We start from the raw sequence: 22,577 nt of genomic DNA, 5'->3' as shown, positions 1-22,577 counted from the left end.
CCACTAACTAGTTAGACCAACAAGCAACACATCTGAAAGTAAACAGAAAAGGCCAGAAGTGGCCCTGTGGCTCAAGTGGTAGAGTGCTAGTCTTGAGCATAAAAAGCTCAGGGACAGCGCCCAGGCCCCAAATTCAAGGCCCAGGACAGGCACCAAAAAAAAGTAAGAAAGAATTTTCACTCTTTATTTATCAAATGAACAGAAAAATACCATACACATCAACCAGTGCAGTTCTGCACTCAGCAGCCTTCAGAGGAATACTGTATTGGTAGAATTTGAAGCCCAAATCTACATCTTAGGCAAAATCTTCTCAGGTGCTGTCCATCTCTGACTACCAAGAATCAGCAGATGAGCAGGATGCTCCTTAGCTCCCAGTACTCAGATTTACTTTGTTCTTGTTATTTACTCACAGCTCATTCACTCAAATTAATGCCCTCCATAGCTAGCTAGCTCTGACCTCTCCACATCAAGTCAAATCCATTCTTCAAGCCCATTAGGATCTATTGCATCATCTTCTATATATGTACCACATTAACGGTGTACCTGTTAATTAGCCACAATAGGTGTAAGAAATCTGATCCCCACTAGCCTTCAAGCCTGAAATACTGTTGCCTTACCAACAAGGCATTTGTACTTAAATGGCTAGTATCCTTAGATTCTCATCTGTCACAGTAACGGCAAGTATACTCTAACTTCATGTTTGTGCTCTTTCTCTTTAAGTCTTTAAGTACCTCAAGTTTAAAGGCAATAATCTAATCATAATTGTAACTTGATCATTAGCCTCAGTACTTGCTACACCCAGAAACTGATCACCTAATTTAAAAATGTTTATCGAATAGATGGCTAAGAAAAAAATAATAAACTAATAAGGTGGCTTCTTAGAAAAGAAACAATGTTTCACGCATCTCTAGGTCTCCTGAAATAACATGAACTAATATTGCCCAAAGGTACAGAGAAATACAAGGACGATAACACAAATTTGCTGTCAGCTATTGGCCTAGCTAATCAACAAAGAATTATCTTGCCCTCCACTATAATCGTAATGTCTTTTGTTAAATTAACTTCTATATAGATATGTTCCATTTCCCTACCACAAACCTATGATGCTAGTGGGTACAAAGCACATAACAATGCCATAATACAGACTTTTTTGTTTTGTTTTGTTTGCAAGTCCAGGGGCCTGAAAATCAGGGCCTGAGCACTGTCCCTGGCTTCTTTTTGGTCAAGGCTAGCACTCTACCACTTGAGCCACAGTGTCATTTCCGGCTTTTTCTATATATGTGGTGCTGAGGAATCAAACCCAGGGCTTCCTATATACGAGGCGAGCACTTTACCACTAAGCCATATTCCCAGCCTCCATAATACAGATTTAACCTCTTGATTTATTAGATGACTGAAAAGTTATGGGAGCACTAGTTTAAGAATATCTAAAGAAACATACATAATGTATTTAAGTCCAATAATATTTAGAAAAATTTAATGAAATAATTGGATGGCTAGGGACATGGTTCAAGTGGTAAAACACCTTCCTAGCAAACATAGTGCCTGAGTTCAAACCCAAGTGCTGCCAAACCAAATACAATCAAGTACCTAAAAGAATTAGAATGACAATAATGAAAAAAGGCATCCACCAAAAACAAACAAACAATGTGTTAGACACTATATTAATAACTAGGGGCTGAGAATATGGCTACTGAAGCTACATGTGTAGCTGTGGTAGACTCACCCCAAGTTCATCATCATCAGAATTATCAAAGATGTTGTCTAAGTCATGCAGGGAAGGTGCCAAGTCCGTCACCTGTGTGAGGCTACTGGAGCCAGCTCTGCCAGCAGCATTATCTTGCCGGACATCTGTAGAAAGTGGGGCGGGGGGAGGGGGGGCGGAGGGAGAGGAAGAGGAAAAAAGAAACAAGAAATAGAATGAGCAGGTTCATCAATTAGGAAGAAGTGAGGAAAGGCATGGTCTCAATAGATGAGCTCTGTTTGTGAACTTCTTTCCTACAGTTTTATTTAAATTTAGAGACAATTATTTCCAATTATGTTTATCAGTTTTGAAAGGAACTGAAAAATGATGACAAAATATTAATGAGGTCAAATTACTACTATAACAATAAGAATATATAATTTTAAATTGAGATGCATCTCCCTCACATTCTATTTTTAGCAACAATCCAAGTGAGGCAAATAATCATAGTACACACCTGTTTTAGTAGCAGAACTGAAAATAGACATGGCATTTTTCCCATCAGGCACCGGCGTGGAATGACCTGGTGTAGTGACATCCTTGGTACCAAATCCATCCTCTGACTGTGTAATAAATTCAGCCAAACAAAACACATGAACACCAACCCAAAGTGTGGAATATGAGGGAGAACACAAAGAATTAGAGGGTTGAATGGAACTTGTTATGAGCACAAGTATGATAAACCATGGTCTATGCAACCAAAGAAATAAAATTTAAGTTCTTGCTCTGGAATTTAAACAGAACCAAGAACTTCCCAACATTCCTCTCAATCCTCTGGGATATTCTGAGTGAGTGAATAGCTTACTCCTAAACAGTACTGGTGGCATTTGATTAGAGACATGCCATGGTGTTAAAAGCTGCCTTTAGTAGCATTTTAGATGCTGAATTATAGATCAAGCTTTCTAGACCTACAGAAATTTCTGTAAAGAAATCTAAAATTTTTTTAAATAAAAAAAAGCATTCCCTTGGACTGTACTAGCTTCTTTTCATTGTCATACTTCCTCTAATGGTAAGAATATGTCTTTAAATGGCCTAGTATTTTATAGCGCTTTACAATTTAAATTTAAAGACAGCAGACACATCCAGTACTCTGTGCAGTGGAACAGAAGAAAATTAATAAGTCTATGCATAATCTTGCATAGTGTTGACATTAATTCAGAAAATATAAAGGTATAGCGCTCAGCACAGTAATAAAAGTGCTAAAAAATAGCAGGTACTATTTTTCACATATTTTTTCCTTTCCATCTTGGGTACTTTGGAATAATACATAAAAAGAAACAGGAGGGAGCATAGGCCAACAAGAATTAGCATATGAGAGGAAACATGCACTGTATAAGCTCCAGCTTGGAAAATATGCGCTCATTTATGTTCGGCTGACTTTTAAACAAAGGTGAGCCATGACATAAAAAAAGGAGCAATACGCTATTCAATACAATAGTACCAAGAGCATGAACATGGGAACAGAGCGATCAGGCAAGACTACCTCAACATCTGGCCTCCAAAGCCTTCCCATACATGTCACACAGACAGATAGAAACCATACCACGCAGACTCACGCTGTGGTAAAGGGTACCTTGTTCTTCTTCAGAGAGTCCTTCTCTGTCCCTTGTTTGCATTTCTTGTTTGCTGTGAAGATGTATTTTATGTCCCCGTCCTCAAAGGTGTACGGATCATTGACTTCTCCCAGACCATCTCCAGGTTGTTGTGAGAGAGGCAATGGGTCAAGGAAGTGGAGTGGCTGCATCTGGGGCTGCTTATCTTGCCAGATTTTAAACCGTTTGTTAGGTTGTGCTAGGAGTCTAAAAAGGGAAATGAATGACAATTGAAACAAGATTAAACAATTTAAAATGACTTGTTTTAAAGTATGACTTACGATTTAAAAGTATTCTTGAACTCTAAAATAATCTTTTAAAAAATCTACTTTGAGTGTGTGTGTGTGCGTGTGTGTGTTTAAATAGTTTTATTGTGTGTGTGTGTGTGCGTGTGTGCGCATGCCTGCCCATAATAGTGCCTGAACTCTGGGCCTGGGTGCTGTTGTTTAGCTTTTTCACTCAAGGCTGGCACTCTATCACCTGAGCCACAGCTTTACTTCTGGCTTTCTTGGGTGGCTAATTGGTGATAAAGAGTCTCATAGACTTTCCTGCCTGGAATGGCTTCAAACTGTGAACACCAGATCTCAGTCTCCTAAATAGCTAGGATTATAGCAGTGAGCCACCAATGCCCAAATAGACTGAGATAAAACACGAGCCTTTGTCAAGAACACATGGCTTTGTCTCCAATTCCACGTCCTACTTAAAAGAACAGGTCCCTACAACAGACTTCTTAAGTTCAAATCCTGTGTCCTTTACTGGCCCCACAATTATGATTTCTCAGTCATGCAATTAGCATAATAATATGGCTGTGGTAAATATTAAAAAGAGGTAACCTGAAAGCTCTAAAAATATTCTCACTAGATATTTCTTTCTTATACTTAAACACATGCAGAGCCTAACTCAAAAGTGGCAGCAGACAAGAGGTTCTATGTTGGGAGGTCTCAAAAAGTTCTATTCTATAGAGGCCCCAAATAATACATACCAAGTAGCCTAAAATGCCACAGGATCTTTACATGCCAGCATGCATAAATAATGACACATGTGCCTAACCTCATGAAGGACAAGATTAATTGGGAAATGAAGCATTTCCCACAAGCAAAGTCTTTAGCAGAGAAGAAAAGCCTGATTTCTTTTTGGCCTTGACGTGTAGCAGGAGAGCTGCATAGGAGCCAGCTTTGTGACAGTGACAGGCAGGTGGTATGGAGAGGTGTCTTACCTTTGCAGTGCAGTGCTTTCTGAGGGCCCCTCCATTTTGGTGTCACATCTCTCACCCTGAAGCTCTGGAGGGCGGAACTCAACATCATCACTGGATGGGAGACGAAAACTTTGCCACCACTTCTCTGATGACTCTGGGTTTGAAGGCCTAATCCCAGTATATAAGGCTGTCTCGCTGACCTCTGCCATCAGAGGCAGTCTTTGGCCTACGAGGACAGTCCTGTCATCCAGAGTGGACAACTGCTGAAGTTCGAGCCCATTTCCATACAAAGCTGGATTCACAGGGACTGAAGGTGGGTCCAAACTCTCTGCTTCCTGACCTCGTGGCTGAGGGCTGAGTGTTGGTGGCAGCGGGGAAATGGGAGAACGAGGTGAATCCATAGGATTCAGATTCATTTGCTTGCTTGTGTTTCTGGAAGGCACAGCCATTTGCTTATCATACTTTCGACTACTAGACACCTCTAAGGAGGAGTCCATTCCTGCCAAGCCTAGCTTCTGTCCTGGTGTATCTGGCTCCATGCATAACTCTTCAGCAACAGAGGGCCGGTGGTGAAATGGTATCAGAGGTCTCTTTTGCAGCTTGTCTCCTTTTTCTTGTCTTTCTGTTGTTTTGTGCTTAGAAGAAGCAGGAGGTGGTAAAGATGACGATGAAGATGGTCCTGCACTGAACCCTGGTTGAGATATTGTGGGAGGTCGGTTGGGTCCTACTGCACAACGTTTTAAAAGTTTATGCCTAAAATGAGAGTTAAAATGAAGTCTACAAATACACAGTACAAATAACTGCATCATGAGAACATTACAAAAGAAGTGTCTCTGACAAGACTGCATCATTTTGCACACACATTGGATGATTAACACATCTGACTCCAGCTTCTAATTATACTTATAGTGTTTAAAAAATGCAATTCAGATTGATGGAAATTGAAGAATCAATCACATACAAGTAAAACAGAAAAATTGGATTTAATCATCCATTCATTATTTATTTATTTAGGTTGGCCATGGGGCTTGAACTCAGAGCCTAGACACTATACCTCAACTCTTTTACTTAAGGCTCGTGCTCTACCACTTTGAGCCACAGAACCACTTCGGCATTTCTGGTGATTAACTAGAGATTAGAAGTCTCTCAACAGACTTTCCTGCCTTGGCTGGCTTTGAACCACAATCCTCAGATCTCAGCCTGCTGAGTAGCTAGGATTACAGGCATGAGCCACCAGGGCCCAGGTTGGATTTAAGAAATCTAACATGAAAAGAAAAGAAAAACAAGGGTGTAAGATATCACAAGAAATGTACTCACTGCCTTATTATGTAACTGTACCCCTTTTGCACAACACACCTTGTCAACAAAACTTAATAAAAATAAATAAATAGAAAAAAGAAATCTAACATGCTAATTCTTACAAGATTAGAATTTTACATTGTCCTAATTTGGTGGACACTTCAGATGACCAACTCATACTATATCTTAAGACCTTAAATTTTGCCCAAACAAAATTTAGAATTTTCAGTTTCTATTTTGTAATACTCTACTATACTCTAATGTAGACTGATTTATAATGGCTTATAATTCTATGTACTAGAACTAAGACTAGTCTCCAGAAGTGTAATACTAAGAGAATAAGGGTTAAATCCTAAGAAAACTTAATAACTTCATAGGATAAAAATACTGAGAACCTTACTTGCTACTTACTACATACAGGAAAATGGGATCTAGGACAATTACAGACAAGTTACAGTGGGACAGAAGTGACAGCCTGTGAAAGGGCGCATGTGTACAAATGCACCTGAACCATTTCATGTAAGTAAGAATAAGTACTATGTCTTCTCACATGCTAACACACTTCTTGGCAAGCACAAGCAGCGTGAGAAATGGCCTCCAGACCCACTACATGATACCAAGGTTTAATCTGTGCAACAAAGTTATATAGCAGGTCAGCCAGTTCCTCCCAATATATAAATCATTCCCAGGGACAAATTGTAAGCTCTCCTGCAGTGTAGCAGTAACTCTCCGAAGCCACTAGGGTGGTATTAAATTACTGCTGCATTGCACTAAATGATGCCCTAGTGGGCAGTAAAATGGATTTGTGTGGCACAATGGGATGGTTTAGTGGGACAGCAGGATGGCCGCCCTGCTCTATAAGGCCATTAGATAGTGTGTTTGCTAATACTGCAGTAGATAATCTGAAAACACTCTTGCCAGGTCTTTGCTACTCTAAAAATGAAAGAAAGAATTCCTGAGTTGAAAGAGGGTGATCTAAGCATAATGGTATTGACAGTACAGCCAAAAGTACCTGAATGAACAAAGGCACAGTATCACAGTAACAGATGAGAGTCTTATTGCAAAATATCTCAATCATATCATCTAAACGTCATTTTCACATAAGAACTTTCTTACTTGGATTTTATCACAGATTTAATATACCAGTCCTTTGGTAGTTTTGTTTTTTTTTTAATGGCAAACTCTAAAAAGTAAGAAATTTTGTAAATAGGATAATATCTTACACTTGTTTCTTACAGCAGTATCAAATGACTCAGTATCATGACTAACAATGTCAAATAATTACAATCATGACTATGCCCACAGGTATGAGACAATCCTAGCAAGTCCCTGTTTAGGAAAGAAACCTGATCTGGGCAGGCTGCAGGAAGATCAGGCTCGGAAAGCCAACTAGTCGTCAGATGACAGATGGTAGGAGAAAACCAGAGGAAGGGCCAGAGAGAACAGGAAGAATATACAGTGACTAAAAGAATAAGGAAAGACTGAAAACAGACACTTCAAAGGAAGTCACTGTGAAACACAATGACAGACTCTAACTAGAAAATGAAAAATACATAAATGATTAAGTTTATGAGATAAGAAGGGAAAAGTATAATGGAAAGATCATGATAAATAAATTGATTCATGGGAAAAACAGATATATTAACATTAAGAATGTTCCTTTCCCTCCTTCCTCTTCCTCTCTCTCTTTTGCTGGTGCTAGGGATCAGAGCCAGACCTCACTTGTGCTCACAAGTGTTCTATTACTGAGCCCCACCCCCAACTGCAAGGACCCCTCAAAATTAAAGACTAGACCACACAAGAGGTAAGGTCTAGAAATAAACATCTAGATGTCCGTGTAGTAGTGTCTTGGCATGCTATTAAGAATTTAGTGAAGAAATAAAAGCAGTCATTCCAGAGCACAAAGGAAAAGTAGTATTCATTTGCACTGAAAATGTCCCTAGAATAACTCAACTCAAAGTAGCAAAGAAAAGTGTATGACATAAATAGGTAAAAAGGTTATTTTTTGAATGCAAAAAAAACCCCTAGATAAAGGAAAAGAACAGGAAAAAATCAGACGACGTAAGTGAAATGTACTATAATGTGCAATCTATGTACTTGCTACAGATGGACTACTACTTGGCTCCGAGTCATCACAAATCAGTTCTAAGAGAAAAATACTTTTCCTTCACACAATTCACAAGAGCCTAGAGACAAAAGTCAACACAGGTGTCCAGAGGCAGGATACCATGCCTATCCTAGAACCAGAGGAGAACATTACATGCCCAGAGGACTCTTCTAGGCAAACAACTTAAAATGTGCTCCTTAGCCAAGCACCAGCAGTTCATGCCTAATTATCCTAGCTACTCAGTAGGCTGAGATATGAGGATCGCAGTTCAAAGCCACTCTGGGCAGAAAAGTCCCCATGAATCTCCAAATAAGCACTCAAAAAGTGGAAGTGGCGCTGTAGCTAAAGTGGTAGAGCGCTAGCCCTGAGCACAAAGAAGACCGGGGACAGAGCCAAGGCCCTGAGTTCAGGCCCCAAAACTGACACCACCACTGTGCCCCCCCCACCAAAATGCTCCTTGGAAAATCAACCAGGAGTTTCATTAGGATGACAGAACATCTCTCAGCAACAGGTTGCCCACCAAGGCAGAGTTTGAGCTTGGTAACAGTGTCATCAAAAGGGCAAGAAAGGGTAGGCAAAAAGTACCAAAAATGTTTCCACCAGTGTACCTACCCAGAAAGGTGTGCATTCTTCACCTGCAACTCCATTCACTAGTGCTGCATTAGGGACCACTGAACTAAACTGAGAAATAAGTACAAAACTAAGTATGCTTATCTTATGTGAACTTTAAGTACTATCTGATTTGAAAACACATACTTTAGAAGCAGAGCTACTCTAATTTCCTAGTAAGTGAAAAACCATCAAGCAATTAAACTGGGGGGTAAAATGCATATCCACGAACCTAATGAAGATCCAAAACAGTAAGTTTTTTTCTTACTACCACAACAAGTATTCATGAGGAATGCAAAGCATTGCTACAGGAAATGATCTGGGGCCCTATCCAGACACCTAAATGAATGCATAATTAAGATATCATGGCAAGACTTGCAACTTTTAGCAGATGTTACCAAATTCCTGCCTCAGTCATCACAAAACACTTCCTAATAATTACCTACAGATGATCAGATTTATCAGAATTTGACTAACTCCAGCCAATCTTGTTTTCAACCTGTTTTAAATTTTCTACTTTAAAAACTGAAAAGATTAAATATTGCCATTTAACTAAGAATTTCTTGCCAAACTCATATCCTTTACTTTTAAAGTCACTAACTGTAAGAAACTGTAGGAACAATCTGAGTGCAGGAGAGCTACTTAATAAGCTCTGAGTCCTGACAATAAGCTCTATCATGTACATGTAAGAAAAGACTAACCATTTTCCTCTTTAGTGTGGGGGTATGGAGAGAGGAATTCAAAACAAAACAAAGGACAGAGACAAGTGACCTGTGAGGCTGGGAGATGAGCCAACCAAGTATGCCTCTGATTGCTGTTTTGCCTTTCTTAGTACCCACCTGGAACAAGAACAGCTGACTCTTTGGGTTGGGTCCACAAAACCCCAAGCAGCAGGACTGTTAGCAGGCTCTTCTTCAAGTGTTGGAGTTGACATCTGGCTCCTCCTGAAAAGGTTAAAAATGTGACTTATTTGCAAACATGAGCTAATATTTGTTCCTCTATGGCAGGGGTGGAGAATGTGTGGCTGTTTAAGTCCTACCAAATCATTTAGCACATGATGGAACAAACATGCATGCCACCCAAACAGCAAGAATCACAAGCTTGAGCCACTGCGACCAACCCTACGCCACTCTTTAGATGATCAGGCAGGAGCTTAACATTTTTTCTGAGTAATCAAGTCAGGTGAAGTAAGTCTCTATTTTATCAACTTTTTTTTTGAATTTCACTATAAAAAGGTGAAATGCATGTGAAGACATGTCAAGTGTGGTCATCGAGTATGATGTGACTGCCTCTGTGTCACAGTCAAGAAGCCAGGAACCAAGGCATGACCCCCATGCAATCCACAAACATACTTGGACTGGGCTCGGTTGAGGATGCATTCCTTCCACACTCGATGGACCATATGATTGTGGAGATTTGGAGGAATCTTCCCCGATCTCTTTGGACTGTGCATAGTTATCATGCCCCCATCTTGGGAACTTAGGTGACTGGCAGCACTCTGCATACCTCCACTTTCACCTGGAAAGCAAAGATAATTTGTAGTGGTAGAATTTTCTGCAACTGTCTCAATTCATAGGCTGCTACTGTATTCAAACTAAGCGTTTCAACTGTCAGAACTCATAAAGCTTTGTTTAAATTCCTTGGCATTAACACTACCTATAGGTAAGAATAAAATTGTGTCAGGACATTTTCTTCCCCTCTACATTATGAATCTTTGTGTTCCCCCTAACACTGCTGATCGGATCAACACTCACAACCATAAAGTCATTCAACTACAGAGGCATTCCTATTCCACCTGTACTGGATATAACTGTAAGACAGGAATCATCATTACAATAATATTCAAATATGTATTGTTTGCTTTGAAGTTTTAAAACAATGTAACAAATAAGTCTCAAGGCCAAGGTAGTAGAGGAAGCTGTATGGTCATTTAGCTCAATGGTTGTATAATAGCTGTACATAGTGCCCAGGAAGAAGAAAGGAATTAACGGCACAAATTTAATAAGGTCAACTTTCAAATTTGTGTGTAGAATTGTTTGTCCCCATATTTGACAATACTTATAAAAGCTTAGTGCTAAAATAATGAAAAGGGTTGTCTCGACATTTTATGTCAGAGGATTAAAAATTCACTGGTGTCTGTGTATGTGTGTCTCTCTCTAACTCCAGCTGATATGCAACCCATTTCTTCTGGCTATGTTCCCAATAATCACAGGTGATACGAGTTGGTGGGAATGTTATTAATCCTTTCTGATATAAGACAAATATTAAAGCCAATATCCATGTTTTACCTATTTATTAAATACATTGTAGGTTTTACTCTCAATAGAAAATGTGCAAAACATCTTGACCAAAACAGTCGATAAGCATTCTGGGAAACCTCCACTCCTATTTTTAAAAAGGACACCACCTTATAACATAAGCTATTCTTCATAGCAATGCAATATAATATAATACAATACAAACATTACTTGAGCTAAATAGCCCTATCTCTAACTTTAAAGACAGAGCAAAACCAAACCCAAATGTTTACATTCTAGAAAACTGAAGCCTTCTGGTTCCCTCCAAAATTATTGTTTTGTAGTTAAGATATCTTAACTGAAGCACAAGAACTTTAGTCTTTCATTTCTACTTATTGTAAAAGCTTTCTGACTTGGTTCATAGGTAAAAGAATTCAGTTCAATTTTACAACTGTCCATCATAAAAACCAAGCAAGCAGACAACATACCCACAGTACTCTCAAAGAAAAAAGTAGACAACAGCAAGCCACAGAGATGCTTCTCATTGAAGCTGGGCAAATGCTCTTTGGTAGCACTTAATAAACTAAAATGTAGGTGCTAGCTAACAGGGAAGTAAACAAGTGTTAGTCTACTTTGCACTGTATTTATTTAGGAAAACATGCCAATATTCAATGCTGAAATGACAGGACTCTTCTTCCTGAATATAACTCAGCATCCTATGACATAAAAATCTTGCCAAAGGGGCTAGGAATGTGTGGCCTAGTGGTAGAGTGCTTGTTTAGCAAACATGAAGCCCTGGGCTTGATTCTTTGGTACCACATACACAGAAAAGATCTGAAGTGGCACTGTGACACAAGTGGTAGGGTGCTAGACTTGAGCAAAAGAAGCTCAGGGATGGTGCTCAGGCCCTGAGTTCAAGCCCCAGGACTGGTGGGGGAAAAAAGTTGTCAAATTAGTTTTAAAATAAGCATACCAGAATCTTTTAGTTTGTTTACTTCAGAGAATAAGGTGATATCAGAGCCTTATTTATCCAACACCTAGCATGATGCCATATAAAGAGCAAGGGAGGAGAGGGGGACAGGAATATGAAGTCCACATGAAACTCAATGGAAAACTTCTTGAGTTTTTTTTGAAGATTGTTGCTTTTTAATTTTTTTTAACTTAAACTGTGCCAATCCTGAGACATGAACTCTGGGCCAGGGCACTGTCTCTTAGCTTTTGTGCTCAAGGCTAGTAGTATCCTACCACTTGAGCCATAGCCCTGCTTCTGGCTTTTTGATGGTTGATTGAAGATAAGAGTCTCATGGACTTTTCTACCTGGTCTGACCTTGAACCAAGATGTTCAGACCTCAGCCTCCTGAGTAGCTGGGATTATATGTGTGAGCCACCAGCGCCTGGCCAGACTCTTGTTTTTGAAGGGTGAAATTTATAGTTCTAAACTGACAGGTAGTCAAGGAATCATATGTAAAGTAAACCATCAATTTTAAGGTGAATAAAAATTTGGCAAAGAACCTAGAAACCCACAGAGAAAACTAACTTCTCAATACTTTAATGTACTTGTGAAAAATTCAAAACTCTGACAAAAGCAAATCTTCTAATTAATATTCTGTGTCTATCGTGAATGCTACAAAAGGTTATGAAAGTTGGTTTTTCCTTTTCCAATTTCAAGTAGTTGTAATAAAACTTGATGGTAAAATCCTTTCACAAGGAGGCATTCAAATCTGCTCTACTATTTGAGACTTGGCTGCAGTCATCCCTCAGTACCCATTGAAGAATGGGTCCAAAACTCACCATGAATACCAAAAATCAAGGATGTTCAAGTCCTTTATATAAAATGTAGTGCAGGCTGGGAATGTGGCTCAGTGATAGAGTGCTTGCCTAGCATGCATGAAGCCCTGGGTCCAATTCCTCAGTACTACATACAGAGTTCAAGCCCCACAACCCACCAAAAAAAAAAAAAAAAAAAGAGTTAAAACAACAACACTGCTTTACCAAAAAGTGAATGTACATGGGGACAGCTAAAATTCTGGACACAAAGTTCCATTTGGTTAAAACTTTTCTTCTCTATTTTTGTTAAATAACAAAGTTACTCTATTAACTCCGTCTCTTCTAGTAGCATTTCTCTATGTGGCTCTCTTGTTCCTTAGCAAGGGAAAAATATGACTTTCTGGAACTTCTTTCCCCCAGGACACTCACCTACAACAGCCTGTTCTGGAGAGGTGGGAGGGGTCAGAGGTATTCCACAGTTACTTGGATCCTTTACACTACCAAGGCCCTGCTGCCCAACTGTAATATGGCCTCCAGCACTGGCAATATTCTGAGGAACCGGGATGTCGTTCTGAGAGATCAAAACAAAAGCTGAAGGATAGACCATCCGAACACCACCTGTAAGGAAGGAAAACATAGTCAGCCCTGAGAAACAGTTCACAGAAGATTGTTTTGTTGGAAGAGGCACTTTGATTTGGAGGTAAGGACCAAAGCTCAAACATGGTAGGTTCCAACATGATGACAATAAAATTTATAACACAGTGACCACCGAGGTCTAGGCAAGGTAACTACTCAGCATATATCACTATGTCAAAAGAATCAAAATCAAGGATGGAAATTTTCAGCAATAGTTTCTGATGGACCTGAATGATTATCTTGAAAATTAAAGAAAACAAAACAAATACAATAAATATTTTCTCTTACCAACAATTACTTCAACTGCCACGGGGAAATCATCATCATATCCCAATTCCTCTTCTTCTTTCAATTCATCTTTCTTTTTTAGCACCATCGGATAAAAATATTGCCATTCTTCAATCAACTTGCGAGTAGCTGGATCTGACATTTTGTATGCTTGGCCTGTCAGTGTGCCATTTAAGCCATAAGGACTTACCAGTACTAAAAAAAAAAAAAAAAAAAGAAGAGAATTGTATGCTCTGCATTACAGAAATCACTCCTACAAGCAATTCTACATTGTTGGTAACTTGAAGTTAAAGCACAGTACTACTTCATGCACTGTCTTTTATTTCTTTAAGTCCAATGAAGTATGGCTTTTAAAGTATTTGGGCTTTATAAACTGTCCACACATTAAAGCATATTCTTATGTATTTAATATGGTTATACAGTGTGAATACTGAATTTCCCATGAAAGCAGATTAAGTCAATATAAATAGCCTAAAACCTACTCAGGAGGTCCTAAGACTTCCTGAGTATCTGTAGTGAATAAAGAATAATGTATAAGACTTCTTACAACAGAAAACTCATAATATACAGAGCTTGAAGCATAATGCTTACTTATAATTGGAGTTGTGACTGTTTCAGAGGTCTGTTGACATTAAATTTACTGAACCTGAAGTCAGGAACTAACAGTGCTAGTTACTTCCACTTTTTGACTTGCTGTCATTTTTACTGAATCAGGACACCAAAAAGTAGTCATCATGGTATTGTGAATAATAACTCAGGCAGATCTTGCCTTCAAAGGCAAGTTATTCAACTTTCCAAATAATACTTTTCTGGGCATCAAGGTCACTTTTGCTAAATCACTTTCTGTTTATAAAATACACCTTAGAATTATTATTAAATGTAATGTCTTTTTCTGTTGACCATTTCTTGTAACAGCTGGATGACAGCCAAGTGTGATTTCCCTAGCTACTCAAAAGGCAAACACTGGGGGTTTCAGGGTTCAAGAGCTGGCTCAAGGCCAGGTCAAAAAACTGACAAGATTCCATCTCACCTAATGGCTGAATGCAGTGGCTCAAGGTTGCCATCCCAGCTATTGTAGGTTGGAATCCAGCCATTATGCACTTGAAATTCCCAGTGAGTTTCCCCCTGGGGCTTGAACTCTGGGCCTGAGTGCTTTCCCTAAGCTTCTTTTGATCAAGGCAAGCACTCTACCACTTGAGCCACTATGCCACTTCTGGCTTTTCTTTTTTTATAAAGAGTAGTTAATTGGAAAGTCTTGTGCCAGGGCTGGCTTTGAAGCATGATCCTCAGATCTCAGCTCCCAGAGTAGCTAGGATTATAGGCATGAGCCACCAGCACACGGCTTCAGTGGTATATATATATATATATATATATATATATATATATATATATATATATGCTTCTTTCTAAGATATTTTAACATTATTTATTCATTGAATATTTAAGCATTTCTTTAATATGCCTTTGAGTTCTTAGGAAATCACTTTTAAATTTACTATCATTCTATTATTTACTATATTGTAATGATATGCTGTTATTTATGCATCAAAATATTCCATTTAAGCACACACAAAAAAAGAATAAAGGAAAAGACATTCTCAGCTGTGTGGGGAAGTTGAAATAGGAAGATAACTGCAGTCCAAGGAGGCCCAGACATCAGATGAGGTCCTGTCTCAAAAATAACCAGAACAGGGCTGGGAATATGGCCTAGTGGCAAGAGTGCTTGCCTCCTACACATGAAGCTCTCAGTTCGATTCCCCAGCACCACATATATGGAAAATGGCCAGAGGGGGCGCTGTGGCTCAGGTGGCAGAGTGCTATCCTTGGGCGGGAAGAAGCCAGGGAAGGTGCTCAGGCCCTGAGTCCAAGGCCCAGGACTGGCCAAAAAAAAAAAAACAGAACAAATAAGGCCAAGCAGAGTGGTGCAGGTGGTAGAATACTTGTCTAGCAAGTGCAATGCCCTAAGTTCAAATCCTATGACCACCACCATATCAATCAAGAAAGGGAGCTAAACTAAAGACTCATACATTTTTTGGAGTGTTTCCCCCATTTCTCAATGATCCAAATGGGATCATTGACTCCATCAAACACAATCAAGTGCATATTTTTACAATGGTATGTCTAGAAAATTCCCACACTTTCTGCATAGTTATGTTTGCTACAATTATCTATAAACCACCCTGTCCCTAATTATCTGTCCTTTCCACACTAGTCACAAGAATAAGCAGGACAGTGTTCCACAAGTATGCTATGACTGACAGCAGTAGTAACAAAGTGCAGGATAGTGGTAGTCTTAATACTATCATTCCCAAGTTACAAGGTAGGAAAGTTAGCTCCCGTTCCTCATGAGTAGTGATTCCCCTTATTACCATCAACAACTGCTTTCATTTGGGGCAATAAAGTCTAAGGTGAAGTCACATGGCCCTCTGCACGTTTATGCTCAAGAAACATAGTATTTAAATAATTATGATAAATCATATAGCACATAAATGAGCATTTTCACAATTGTGAAAATGTTACAGTAATCATAATGAAAACCCCAAAATTCACAGAGTGACAAGGTACATGAGTTGAAGAGTGGGGTCCCGGTGAATGAGGATTCAATGCTTCCTCCCTTGCCTCCCAATAAAGGCTTGTCTTTAGAACAGATCCTTTCATTAAGTTAAACAGTGAGACTATTCCAACCAGACATCTAACAAATGATATACCCAACTGGAGATTTTTTCCTACTATGCAACTCAGTATAAAAACAATTAAATACTATCATTCATAGAAAATTCTGAATTACAAAAACAAAGATTTAAAATGCTCAGTCAGATCAAAAGGAATGGAGGTTATTGTGGGACATCAAGATGGTCAAGGTAAATAAGGAAATTTTGAATGTTCTAAATAAAATCACAACCAAATGCTTATTACCAGGGTGAAATGTAAATAAAAGAAAATATTAGAGATGTTTTTATCACTGAAGAAACTATACATTATCAACTCCAGATCTGATTTTGGCTGAAATTTCAAATACTGTGTTTTACAGTACATCTTTTGTAAGCCATTACTCTCCTGAAATCTTAACACGATAAAACCTTTTCATTTATAAAATTCACCAACTATTCACTGGACTGTATTTTTTAACGTTACTTTGTTCTGAAGGAAAGCCTCTATATATCCTAATCTTCAATACAACTTCACAGAAAACTGCTTTATATGGTTTTCCTAAATGAGCAACTCGTATTGTGCAAGTTGTTCCTTTCCTCTTCTAAACTTGACTTTTATGCTTACCTTGTCTTCAAGATGTCCTTTTAAGGTAATATTTCATCCTACAAAATCTTACTGGGGTTGAGCATGGTGATGCATACCTATAATCTCAGCAACTCAGGAGGCTGAGGCAGGAGGATTCAAGTTTGAGGCCAGCTTGCAACTACACAATGAGTGTGAGGCCATCCTGGGATACATAGTAAGACCCTCGCTCAAAAACAAAACACCAAAAACTCTTGCTGGACAAGGTGACTCTCCCCTTGGTGGTGGTGCAGGGGTAGACAGCAGGCACATCACCACTGACTTACCTTGAAATGGTGCAGGTGAAGACTGAGCCATGTGTATATGCTCTTCATTGATCAAATAAATTGGCTGGTGTTGGGCAATCTCCACACTTGTGCACACATTACTTTCTCCATGAAGAAAGAATGTGAAAGCACAGGATAAATGCTCACTAAAAAAGAAGGAGAGGCTCAGTTTTACATTTTGGTAGAAAATGGGTGCTAGAAACACAACTACAGGCAAGATACAGCTCTGCTTTACCAGTCAGCCGACAAAGCTGACTTCAAACCAACTGAACGCAACTTCTAGTGACTAGGTACACATAATATTGACAAAATTTCTTGTCTAGAAACTCAAAGCTGCCCAGCAAATCTGAAAAGTTAGCTATGCGCATTCTGAAGTTTTGAAAGTTACTATGCAGAATGCTTCCTGTTGCATAAAATTTAGAACTAACTACTATGCCAAATATAAACTTCTACTAGCAGAAAACCTCAACTTTTTCCCCCCTTAGGACTACTTTTATGGCAAACAGAAGTACTAAGTCAAGAAAATGAGAAAATTGAATTTAAAACACTGATTTTTTAAGTGGTTTGTGAGTTTTTTATTTCAGGAACAATGATAAAGTACATTTATGTTTGGCAGAATACAATAACATTAAATTTTAAAGATTACAATATTCAAATAAACTTAAAATAGTAGACTTGAAAATATTAATGTGGAGGCTCATGCCTGTCATCTCAGCAATTGGGAGGCTAAGACTAACTGAAATATATATATAGCAAGACCCTGTCTCAAATTTAAAAACAATAAACACCATAATAATTAAGAATAGTGGTATATGTGTAAATGTGTATGTGTACTCTCAATATGCAACTGTTAAGGTAACAAGGTAACAAAATAGTTACTAAATGAATTTTTATCTACTTTACATTTTATAATTTATGTATTTACTTATGCTTAAGACAGGGTCTATGTAACCCAGGAGGCCTTGAACTTGTCATCCTCCTGCTTTAGCTCCCAATTAGCTGGTATTATAGCCTATACCACTGAGTCTGGCTTACAATTTACTTCTCGTTACAAAATTGTACTAAAGCATTCCATTTCTCTATTTTCCACACAATGAGCCTAAAGCTGAAAAAAATGAAATGTCATAAAAATATTTCAAGGTTACTACAGCTCCACATTCTTTCAAAGTTGTCAACTTTGGCCTTAGACTGGACATAATACATTTCTATTCCTCAAAACACCTCATAAAAACAATTGTCTGATTAACAAAAAACATGACACAAAACCACCATTCAAAAGCTGCCTCTAAGATGTTGCTTCTGTCAATATTATAAAATGAGGTGGTGGGAATATGGCCTAGCGGCAAGAGTGCTTGCCTCGTATACATGAAGCCCTAGGGTCGATTCTACAGCACCACATATATAGAAAATGGCCAGAAGTGGCGCTGTGGCTCAAGTGGCAGAGTGCTAGCCTTGAGCAAAAAGAAGCCAGGGATAGTGCTCAAGCCCTGAGTCCAAGCCCCCGGAATGGCCAAAACCATCAAACAGACGACAAAACAAAAACAAAAACAAAAAACAACACTACTCAATAACTTGACTTATAATGCTTTAAGGAAGATTTGGACTAAAAAAATAAATGTGTTACTGCCAGAGTCAGAAGCACAAAGATTATTCTCTGATAAGTGTGGTGAGATGATCTAGCCTGTGGTGTTGCACCATCAGGAAACCCCTATTGTTGGCATCTGAATGTTTAGCATGAGAAACCAAAATAGTGACTATAATTTTAGAACAATTTTGAAAATTTCTGTAAACCGCTGATAACACACTTCTAATTTTCAAGTTCACAAAGCAGAAAAAATACACATTATTTAAACATATACAGGAATCAAATAGTAATGGCAAAAATGCTGTCCTAAATTAAAAAAAAAAAAAGGGGGGGTGCCAGGCACTGATGGCTTATAACTGTAATCCTAGCTACTCAAGAGAGGCTGAGATCTAAGGATTACGGTCTGAAGCCAGCCTGAGCAGGAAAGTCTGTGAGACTCTTGTCTCCAATTAGCCCACAGAAAACTGAAAGTTAGCTCAAAGTGATAGAACACTAGAGTACCCAGGCCCTGAGTGCAAACCCTACAACTGGAACCACTGCTCCCCCCCCCCCCCAAAAAAAAAGTTAGTAGAAAGACACTATCTCCAATGCATAAGCTATCTATCAAATATCAGGACAAAAAAAAATTCCTGATTGTGAATAAAGCAAGTTTTCAAATGTAAATTTCAGCAAAGGGTTTGTGCTGACACATCCCTATTCATATCCACTATCCCATAAATAAATAGTTCATTTATAAGAAATGGGTGGCACTTACAAATGTAATGTAGCTACAGAATATGTTTTCTGATAACACTGATCTATCTCCAAATGTGTGTGACAACAAATATAACCATCATACCATGTATCATTGCAAAGAGCTGGAGTGACAGTGAATGAAATGGGGCCCCAGGAGCAGTTAGACTACCAACTAGCAAGAGACTGACTTGAAAGAAACAGAGACACAGAAGTAAAATCAAAGTGTGTTGAAAGGCTAAGATAAAGAGATTTGTTTACAATATATAAATACTTTAAAAAGGCAAAAGCAAATGAGCACACAATTCCAATAGTAGAAAGGAAAGCGAAGAAGGGAGGGAAGGAGAAAAGGAGAGGGTGAAAGGGAAGAGGGGCAGGAAAGGAAGGGGAGTCTGGGAGAGGGGGAAAGGAGGAAAGGGAAGAGGGGAGGTTGGAGAAAGTGGGAGGGGGGAATGGGGGAAAGCATAAAGAAAGGGGCAGAGCAAGCTAGAGTTTGGGGAATTCTAAATGCAGAAATAATGTGACACAATTAGAATGGAATCTAGGAGGCCACCAATGGCTTTAAAAAGTTATGAAAATTCAAATCAGTACTCATTTCCATGTTATATGGGGAGGGAAGGGGGGAGAAGTGGTGGGGAAGGAGGGAAAGGGTAGTAATGAAGGGTAGTAATGACTCAAGAATAAGCCTAACTATCCAATAGCTTCCCATTAACGCTCACAATCAAAAGCCCAATCAATTAGCCCCAGTATCCTGTCCCAGTTACTTCCCAGACCAAAGTATCCATTGTTCTCTTCCCCTTTTCTACTCCATTCCAGCCTAGTAGGCTTTCCAACAATTCTCCCAATGAAGCAACTACAACTTGCACCCACTGTTCTCTCCTCCTTCCCCAGAGGCCCTCTCTTCACACACTGTTTAAGTTTTCCTGAAATAACACCATGTCAGCAAGGCCTACTCTTACCACATCATTTAAAGTAATTTTCCTTCCCATTTTTCCCATTGTCACCATCACTTTCTGCTATTCACTATCTCTGGTATAATGTGGATCTGAAACTATAAACTGCAAGAATTCTTTATATTAGGTTTTTCCTAAGAATGCTAAGACCAAAGGAAAATGTGGAGCGATAGAGGGAAACAGGAAAGAGAAAGAAAAGAAGAAGCATGGAAAGAGGGTGTGAGATGGAAGGAGGAAGAAATGGGCAAAAGAAGAGATGAAAGAGAGCAAAATGTTTTAAAGTCTATGTGAAGTATGAATTTGAGATCAACTGAGTTTGATTTTTGAAGTATTGGAACAATATTCATATTAAGGTCTTCACAGTGGTTAGTTCTATAGCTTATATTTACCACCTGTATTAACATGTACAATCTTTGAAGAATAAAAACAAAAGCTGGGCACCAGTGGCTCACGCCTGTTATCCTAGCTACTCAGGAAGCTGAGATCTGAGGTCTGTGGTTCAAAGCCAGCCCAGGTAGGAAAATGCATGAGACTCTTATCTCCAAATAACCACCAGAAAACTGGAAGTGGCACTGTGGCTCAAGTAGTAGAGCACTAGCCTTGAGCTGAAGAGCTCAGGGACAGTACCCAGGCCCAGAGTTCAAGCCCCACATTGAATGAATGAATGATAAAAACAAAAGATGAAATAATGGTTATATGACTAATAAACACCTGGTCTTAAGTTATACCTGGTGTTTGTTTTTTTTTTTTTTAAAAAAATACCATTTTAAATGCCTTCCTACTGATGAAACAAGAGATTGCTGTGGTAATTTTTTTCAAAATTTTAAATTCTTACTTTAAGTAAATAACGTGATTTAGGTTAAGTTTCTCCCTGCTTACTAGGGGAGGTGGTTACCCTCTATTCTACCTACGGTGCACATGTGTCATGTGTTGTAAAATACTTTGCCAGATGTTTCTAACTCCCATTACAGCTTTCAAAGATCTTTCCAAATTACAGAGAAAGTAGCCATTCAAGTATTTTGCTTCAAAACTCCCAGGTAAATACTATACTGTTTGTGAGGAGTCAATGCCCCTCATTTCTGCTTCTCAAGATAACATGGTTTTAAATAATTAGTCCACATTTCTTTAAAGTAGGAATCCTGAGGTGCATTAACACAAAAGGGAGACAACGTGTAAAGGGCAAAGATGGTGTTAGCAATCAACACAGTACCTGACCACGTGCTTCCTCCCATACAGAGAGGACTCCCACAGTGTGCGCCATATTGCTTCCTACCTCTGGGGATTTGCTCCTGTGGGTCTTCTGACTAGAATAAACTTTAACACCTACTCATCACTATCTTCCAAATTATCTTTAAGGCCATAAAAAAGTAAATACTCCCATGTATCTCAATCTGAGTACTTACATTTTTTCCTTTCATATCTAACCCCTCTGTCTACATTTAGTGAAGATAGGGGTCACATTTACCTTGATTTTGGGGGGTGAGGGCGGGTTGTCTGTGTGAATGTACATGCTAACACTGGACTTGAACTCTAGGCCTCAAAGCTCTTGCTTGCTTTTTTCCACTCAGGCTGGCATTCTACCATTTGAGCCACACATCTACTGCCACATGTATCCTACTGGAACTATGTACTCACAAAGGGCTTGGTGTGGATGCTGCACTAACACTGAAATAGGGGTGTGGTATTTTATATCTTTCCACTGAAATTTTCTTCCATTTTACTAGGAGACTCAGAGAAAAATCTAGAATTGTTAGAGAAAAAACTATGAAGTTGAAAAAAACTGTAGGATACCACAGTCAATTTTCTTTTTTACTTTAATAATTTTTTTTAACCCTTCAACTATACTGTGATGCACACCAATAGGGTGAAGGAATTTGTTTTCTATTCTTTCAATCTGGTCTCTCCTTACATCACATCATACATGCAGGGATTCCATCACACCCTGTCTCCTCCTCATCTACATGTATATTCTGATTCTCTCTCACCACCACAGATGTCCCTGCAGGGAGGAACATGATTATTTCACCCAGCACTAGCACAGTGCACTGCAATCAACACAATAAATAGACACAAAGTGGAGGAATGCAGTACAACCCAAGTTTTAGTAGTGTTTCTTTAGAAAGTTTCATTGTAAGGAGAACAAGAACAGTCCATAAACACAGTGAATCTTTTTTAAAGTAGGAAGTCACTATTCATGGGAGGAAGTTGTATGTCATTTCCAATTATGTTTTATGAAAGGTACCTTTTTGTTTATTTTTGGTTTTTGAGATGGG

The 22,577-nt window shown here is 38.8% G+C and overlaps 1 protein-coding gene across 2 annotated transcripts in view; it reads right to left on the bottom strand.

The window, feature by feature from the left end:
- The window catches only part of Med13l (mediator complex subunit 13L), a 195,115-nt gene that overhangs the window by 36,650 nt on the left and 135,888 nt on the right, over window positions 1-22,577 (bottom strand). For both annotated transcript variants that reach the window (XM_048342889.1, XM_048342888.1), the window contains exons 5-13: window positions 17,035-17,180; window positions 13,475-13,669; window positions 12,980-13,168; window positions 9,899-10,064; window positions 9,386-9,490; window positions 4,553-5,284; window positions 3,318-3,543; window positions 2,202-2,307; window positions 1,727-1,851 (exon numbers count right to left, since the gene is read on the bottom strand). In XM_048342889.1, coding sequence (XP_048198846.1) covers window positions 1,727-1,851; window positions 2,202-2,307; window positions 3,318-3,543; window positions 4,553-5,284; window positions 9,386-9,490; window positions 9,899-10,064; window positions 12,980-13,168; window positions 13,475-13,669; window positions 17,035-17,180 — 1,990 coding nt within the window. The remainder of the gene's footprint in view (window positions 1-1,726; window positions 1,852-2,201; window positions 2,308-3,317; window positions 3,544-4,552; window positions 5,285-9,385; window positions 9,491-9,898; window positions 10,065-12,979; window positions 13,169-13,474; window positions 13,670-17,034; window positions 17,181-22,577) is intronic.

The sequence above is a fragment of the Perognathus longimembris genome, chromosome 3 (genome assembly GCF_023159225.1).
Source record: "Perognathus longimembris pacificus isolate PPM17 chromosome 3, ASM2315922v1, whole genome shotgun sequence".
NCBI lineage: Eukaryota > Metazoa > Chordata > Mammalia > Rodentia > Heteromyidae > Perognathus > Perognathus longimembris.
The sequence above is the reverse complement of the archived record's forward strand: the minus strand, read 5'-3'. Positions and strand labels throughout refer to the sequence as shown.